At 52.6% G+C, this 7,440-nt stretch overlaps 1 protein-coding gene across 1 annotated transcript in view; it reads right to left on the bottom strand.

Annotated features, from left to right (window-relative positions):
- Positions 1-9: 9 nt before the first annotated feature.
- Positions 10-7,440, bottom strand: part of Fam78a (family with sequence similarity 78 member A) — a 14,487-nt gene continuing 7,056 nt past the window's right edge. The window contains exon 2 of the mRNA XM_005346088.2: positions 10-722. Within this exon, the coding sequence (XP_005346145.1) occupies positions 194-722 (529 nt within the window). The 3' untranslated portion in view covers positions 10-193. The remainder of the gene's footprint in view (positions 723-7,440) is intronic.

The raw sequence follows: 7,440 nt of genomic DNA, 5'->3' as shown, positions 1-7,440 counted from the left end.
GGGGGGGAACACCTGTGTGTCCTGCAGGGAAGCAGGTGGGAGAGCCAGGAGGCCAGCGGGGATTAGCACAGTGAGATCCGCCCCTGGAGAAGGTAGAATGGTTGTATTTTTCTGAATGACCGGAGAGGGCATCTGGGTTTCCTTCTGAGTAGTAATATTGTTCCGTGAGTCTCACCTCGCAGCGGCCTGGCTGTTACCGGTGCTTGGGTGGGATCACCACCAGCGGCTGCCCGTACTTGGGCCGCCACATGAGGACCTGAGCGTCGTTGGCATTGGGCTTGACCAGGGCGCTGGGCGGGATGGGCTCATTCTTGCTCAGGATTTTCGGCTGGTCCTGGGCGATGGGCTCCCGCAGCCGGGCTCGCTGGCCCAGGGGCCGGTTGGGATTCACCTCGATGCTCAGCTGCATACGCCAGTGGAGCGTCTGGAGGATGATCATGTCATTGGTCGAGGTGTTGGTGGCCACCAGCCACGTGGTGAAGCTCTGGTCCCGGTAGATGTTGGTCAGTTTGGCCACGTTGCTCTCGCTGACGGGCACGGCCCATGTGACGCTGGGGTAAAAGTTATCGTTCATGCTGATGATGAACTTGGAGTCTCTCTTGGTGGGGCCCACGATTGTGCAGGTCTCGGTGGTATTGCCATACCACGGGTAGTTCACTCCATCCGAGTCACTGATGGCTTCAATTTTGCCCTCCTGGAGATCAGGGAGCTCCCAGCTAGACCTGGGGGGTGGAGGAAAGAAGGCCAGGTTATTTTCTCAGTACTGGGTAAGGCTTTTCTGCATTCTCATGGTGGGACAGGGACTGTCCTGGACCCTGGGGACAGAAGGTGCTCAGCAGACTCACCCCCTTTGCTCATGGGGCTGGTGTGGGGCAGAGCAGAGAATAAACAGGACATCCAGTATCAGGTAATGTGAGTCCAGTCCCAGGCGGCTTTATTACCTCAACACTGGGCTGCAGAGGGGGCTCATTGCTCATATACTACCCTTACAGAGCTGCCAAGTCAGCAGCTCACAAACACCCGTAACTCCAACTCCAGATCTGCTGCCCCTTTCTGGTCTCTGTGGGCACCTGGACCCATGTACCTACACACACACACACGCACGCACGCACGCACGCACACATGTGCGTGCGCTAAAAACAAAATATTTTGGGGGGACGGGAGAGATGGTTCAGTGTTTAAGAGCATTGGCTGCAGCCGGGGAGTGGTGGTGCACACCTGTAATCCCGGCACGGGGGGGGGGGGGAGACTGTGAGTTCGAGTACAGCCTGGTCTAAAAAGCAAATTCCAAGACAGCCAAGACTGTTTCAGAGAAACCCTGTCTCAAAAAACCAAAACCAAAACAAAACAAAAAAGCCCTGGTGGCTCTTCCAGAGATCCCGAGAGTTCAGTTCCCAGCACCTACGTGGTGGCTCACAATCGTCTCTAACTGTAGTCCCCGAGATCCAATGCCCTCTTCTGGCATGCAGATGTACATGCAGACAAAACATCCATATGCATAAAATACATAAATAAAAATTTTAAATATGTATATATGATATTTTAAAGACCCAGTACCATCCCAAACCAGACTATCCCTTCATGAGAGCCAAGATTCTTTTTTTTTAAATATTTATTTATTATGTATACAATTTTCTGTCTGTGTGTATGCCTGAAGGCCAGAAGAGGGCGCCAGACCTCTTTACAGATGGTTGTGAGCCACCATGTGGTTGCTGGGAATCAAACTCGGGTCCTTTGGAAGAGCAGGCAATGCTCTTAACCACTGAGCCATCTCTCCAGCCCCAAGAGAGCCAACATTCTTAAACTAGTATTAGATGCCAGCTGGGATCTGGAAAAACCCTATTTGTCTCTTCACAGGGACTTGTCATTTTGAGTCTCTAATATGGACAAACACTGGCCAAAATTGGTCTTCCCAGACATCAGCGAGATAAACACATGAAGCCACACAGTTCTATGATCTTAGGGTGGTGGCTATGGCCTCTTAGAGGCTAGGGGCTCTCCTGAACTACACAGCACTTGAATACAGACCAGGATGAGACTACAGCTCAGTAGACCTTCCTCCTGCCACATGTGTCCCACTGACTTGTGAGTTATTCTTCTGCAACTGTGGGAACCAATAGGAGGCTCCAGAGTCCAATGGCTATGGGGTCAGCTGACCTGGGGATGACTGGCCCTTCCACTGGCTAGCATGCGACCTTAGGCAAATGCCTGCCGTCTCTGGGCCTCTGCATCCTCTCCCTCCAACACCCCTCTTCCTTCCATGCTGTCTCCACCACACCCAGCAGGAACCACAGCAGGCAAGGCTGCAATGCTGCTACTCTCTTTCTACCTGACTCTTCACTCTCTTATCCTGGAAGACTCACTTCCACACGGCCGCCACTGAACCAAAGCAAGCCTGGCCAAACCTCTTCTAAAAGGCCTCTTTCCTTCCTGGCCTCAGAGACTTTACCTCCAGAGATCCAGCCAAAGAGCCTGCTGCTACCACCAGGCCTGAAGACCCTGTATCCCTGGGGAGTAGTGTGTCCCTCCTACCACGTGCTCAGTCTGACACACTTTACCTGCTGGGGCCGTGGTGGGTGTCTAGCTTGAACATGGGAATCCCATATACAGACTAAGTCTTGGCCACCTCAGTGGCATGGGAAGCCAGGCAAGGTCCTCCCCATCCTGGTACCTCAGATCTAGCATACCTGGGCTAGGCGGACTGCAAGAGCTGCACAGCAACTTGTCAGCCCAAGGCACATGCACAGCAAAAGCCTGCAGCAGACACTGCCAGGACTGGTGTGGACCCGCTAGCCCAGCTGGGTTACCCCAGAGTTCCCAAGCTCCTAGGGACACAGTGGCTACTGGAGAACTCACGCCAGGCTTCAGAGTCCCTCAGACTGTCATCAGACCCAAGGGCCATCACCTAGGAGAGCTCTAGGTGGAGACAGGGAACAAGGTAACACCTGCTCACACGTGGCCACGGAGGGCGCTCTACTGTCCATGAGCCCGACTGCGCCACCGGACTTCCAGTGAGGCCTGGAGACACAGCACCAAGGCTCACACCTGCTGACCCCACCCTTTTCTGCACACCTCCTCATCCCACTGCTGGCCGGGAGCCCCACTCCTATTAGAAGTGCATTCCTAGTCAGGCTCTTGCCTGTGACCGCAGCCCTTGGGAGATGGAAGCAGGAAGAGGAAAGCTTCAAAGTCATCCTCAGCTACACAGCAAGTTCAAGGCTAGCCTGAGCTACCTAAGGCTTCTCTCAGAAATAGCAAGACTGCCTTTCTGTCTGAGGCTCGCGTCACTTATGGGAGCCAAAGGGAGAAAGCTGCCAAGTTTCCATAGTGGCTGAATGGGTATAGAAAACACAGTTCCTATGTACAACAAAAAAGTCTTGAAAGTAAAGAAAATTCTGATTCACATTACAACACAGGGGAGCCCAGGGACATTATGCTAACTGAAAGAAGCCACCACAAAAGGGGAATTGTGTCAGGACAGGACTTACATGTGGTGCCCAGAGCACCTGAATCCTGAGACAGAAAGTGGAGCCGGGGCTGCCAGGGGCAGGAAGTGAGGATGCTGATTAACAGGGCAGAGTTTTGGTTAGCAACAAGGAAGAGCTCCAGAGATGGATGGCGGGATGTTGTTGAGTGGCCCTACTGCCCCTCAACTGTGCACCCCAATCATGCCACCTCAGTCTCTCTGCTGGGAGGTCACCAGAACTGGAGCCACAACAAGAGGATGGGCAGGGACAGAATTTTTATTTTTTTTCTTGGTGCATGTTTAAGTAGTGTGTGTGTGTGTGTGTGTGTGTGTGTGTGTGCATTTGTGTGTGGGAGCACGTGTGTGCAGGTGTGTGCACTCAGACCTGGGAGAGCCCAGGGTTGACACTGGTCTCTTCCTCCATCTCCTTCCACCTGATGTAATGAAACAGGGTCTCTCCATGTTAGTCCAGCTGGCCAGCTTACTCTGGGAATTCCCATCTCTGTATTCCTGGAAGCTGGAATTACAAGCAGGCCACCATACCCCGCCAGCTTTTACCTACACTCTAGGGATCTAAACGCTGGTCCCCACACCTGCATGCAAGAACTTCACAAGTTGGGGCTGCCTCCTCGGCCCCAGGCTCTGCTAAATTTTCTGTTCCTCTCACTGCTAAGTTCAGTCATGTGTGACAGGCTAGGCCTTGAGCATAGCCAGACACAACAAACCTGTCTCTCCACCCCCAGCAATCCCTCAGGCCCAGGTCCACATGCACTTCAGCATGGGGTTGCTGATTCCCCAGTAGGATTCAGACCAGAGAGGGCCCCGGCCCTGCCCTGAAACTCTCAAGAGCTGCCTGCCTCTGTCTAACGCCCCTGGGTTCCAGGCCCTGCTTTCTGTCTCCCTGGAAGTCTTTTTAGTGCCCTGTCTGATTTGCAGTACTGGGAAGGAAACCCAGGGCCCCAGAAAAGCTAAACAGTCCTCTAACCATTCAGCCACACACCCTGAGCCTGGAAAAATGCTATTGTTTCTTTTGGTGTGCGGGTTTGGTTGGGGAGGGGCTTACAAGATCTCAGTCTATCCCAGTCTCTTCAGGCTGGCCTTAAACTTGAGGGTGATCGTCTTGCCTCAGCCTCCACCATGAGCTACCACGACTGGTTGAAAGGTGTTTGAGAACAAGGGCCAGTCACATGGCCCATCAGCAAAAGCTGAGGGGCATCCCTGAGACCCACACAGAGAAAGGAGAGAAGCAATTTCTGCAAGTCGCCCTCTGACCACCACAAGCTCACAGCAGCACCCCCATCCCTCCAAATACATATACAAATGTAAAAGGAAGGAAACAAGCTTGGGAGAAACCACTGCCCCTTTGAGCTTCCATATTACAACAGATGCATGCACGCACAAGCGTGGTGGGGGATGGCTTCACATTAGTGTGGGTGGCCTTGCTCTTGACCCCACCCTGAAATCCTAAGCGCTGGTCCAGTCACAGACAGGTGACAGCCTTCATGAGCTGGCAGCCAGCAGAGTCTCATGAGAGACGTTACTCAGATAGAGAGATGCAAGGCAGAGCCAACTGCATCGAGGGGGAGTCTCTGGGGGAGATGGGAAGAGCCAGGGACCGACCAGGGACATAGTGTGAGGGGCACAGCAGCCTGGAATGGAAACTGAGGCAGACATTAGCTCTCTGACAGTCACTGCTCATTAGCGGCCCACGGCTAAGTGCAAGCATGCCCATGCCAGGCTTCCTCCGTGAGCCCACGTGCTAATCCACACCTGCCACAACTGTGATCAGAAACCTGGGGAGACGCTCAAAAGGAGGCCTCGGCAAAGGTAGGTGCGGCTCTTGGCTCGGACCTGGCTTCCCTCATCTGACCTGAAGCCTTTCTAGACCTCACTTCTATTTTCATATTATACACACATTTTTGTTGTTGTTGTTGTTGTTTTAGAAACAGGGTTTCTCTGGATAGCCTGATCTGTCCTGGAGCTCACTGTGCAGACCAGGCTGGCCTCAAACCCACAGAGATCCGCCTGCCTCTGCCTCCCGAGTGCTGGGGTTAAAGGTGTGTGCCACCACCGCTCGTCAACACGCAGCCTTCCTGATTTGTGTAGGATGATACACTAAGGCCTGAAGTCCCAGCACTCAGGGAGGTGAGGCAAAAGGGACCAGGAGTTCAGGTCAGGAAGCTGGGGGCTTAAACTAATGAGACCCCCTCACAAATAAAACAAAACAAAAACAAAAATCACCCAGAACTTGAGCCCTCATGCAGAATGAAAAGACAAGGGTCATTCCAAAATTAAGAACTTTGACATGGTGACAGCAACCGTGGAACATACTTGCGCCCTTCTCAGCCAGGGCTGATGCAGAGGCACCTGCTGCTCAGGCCACCTGCCATGCTCTGTCCTTGTCCTCTCGGGTGTGGGGAGCCAAAGAATAACAGGCAAGTCCAGACTTGAACCTGGACCTCAAATGCTTCCAGAGCCTCTAGTGTGTCTGAGATGGTGTCCCCAGATCCTCCCACCATCCTAATCCTGCTGCAGACGGCATGGTCACCAACTCAACAAATATCTGCAGAGGTCTGCCTGGGCGCCAGCAAAGGGCCTCAGCACCATCCTGACTCCAGCCCCTGGCAGAGACCCCGCTTTCCTGCCTGGTCTCCAAGGTGCCCCTGATTCTTTAAAAACACCAGTCTGGTCACATTGCTCTGGCTCTGCTAAGCCTGTCCCTGCTCTCTGCTGACATAAACCTAGATGCAGTGGGCGCGCCAGAAGCCCCAGGCAGTCACATGCACACAGGCCCTGCCCTTCCCATCCCAGGCTGTGGGCTGGGGCTCTCTTTAGGTCCTCCTGCTCCTGTCCTGGTGGGGGGGTGACCATCTGCTAAGCTCTAGCCATAACCCCAGGCAAACCACTCTGACCCCTTACATAAGCCAGGTGCCCATGGCCCGAGTCCAGTACCACTGGGACGCTGTAACTGTCTCCTGGCACATGCCCCAGGGCAATCAAACAGCAGTGTGACCATTTGAGGGCAGTCTTTTTCCCAGATGAACCACAAAGGCCAAGAGGACAGAGCCACACCTGCCTTGAACCTTACCACATATCCAGGACTCATCAGAGTACCAGGCCTGAACTTGGGCCCCAGAAAGCTTGTAGCCTGGCTTCCTGACGCCCAACAGCATGCTGGGTCACATAAGAAGCATTAAGCACCCAGAGTTGCCTGGGTCTCTGATCACCTTGCCAAGCTGTAGGTGGAACAGACACTATTAGGATCCATGGTCACCAAAGCAATGAGGGTGACAGTCAGCATCACCTACATAGGCTAAGAGTTACCCCTCACATACATGTCCACACAGACACATGAAATGTAGATATGTGTGCATGCAGATTCACACGGCTACACGACACACATACATGCATACAGACACATATAAGCACATACATACTCATACAGATGCATATGCACATAGACATGCACGCATTCATGCATGTGTGTGCTTACAAAAATACATGTGCACACACACAGAGGTTTTAGGCAGCATGTATGAATTGCAGCAGCATGTATAAGAGTGAATGGGTTGTAGGCTTTTTCCGCAGCATGGGAAGCAGATATAGCCCCCACATGCCCCCATTTCTCTCTTGTTCATTCTCAGGGTCCTGCGCTTGCTGACCACAAATCCTCAATCCTGGGTTCTAGATCCAGCAGAAAAAAGTGACCTGTCACGGGGCCAAGTTTTTAAGCAGCATATGTTTCTATCCACTTTATCTCTATTCATTCACTTTCAAAAAATGCAACTGGGACCAGACATGGTAGCTTGCACCTTTAATCTCCATATTCAAAAGGCAGAGGCAGTAAGATCTCTCTGAGCTAGAGGCCAGTTAGGTCTACATACAAAATTCCAGGCCAGCCAGGGCTCACTGGGAGATGCTGTCGCAAAAAGTAAATAATTTTTTTTTTTGTAAAGCAAATGAATCAGTCATTT

This window comes from Microtus ochrogaster, chromosome 4 (genome assembly GCF_000317375.1).
Source record: "Microtus ochrogaster isolate Prairie Vole_2 chromosome 4, MicOch1.0, whole genome shotgun sequence".
In the NCBI taxonomy this organism is placed as follows: Eukaryota; Metazoa; Chordata; class Mammalia; order Rodentia; family Cricetidae; genus Microtus; species Microtus ochrogaster.
Note: the sequence above shows the minus strand (reverse complement) of the source record. Positions and strands in the feature narration are given on the sequence as shown.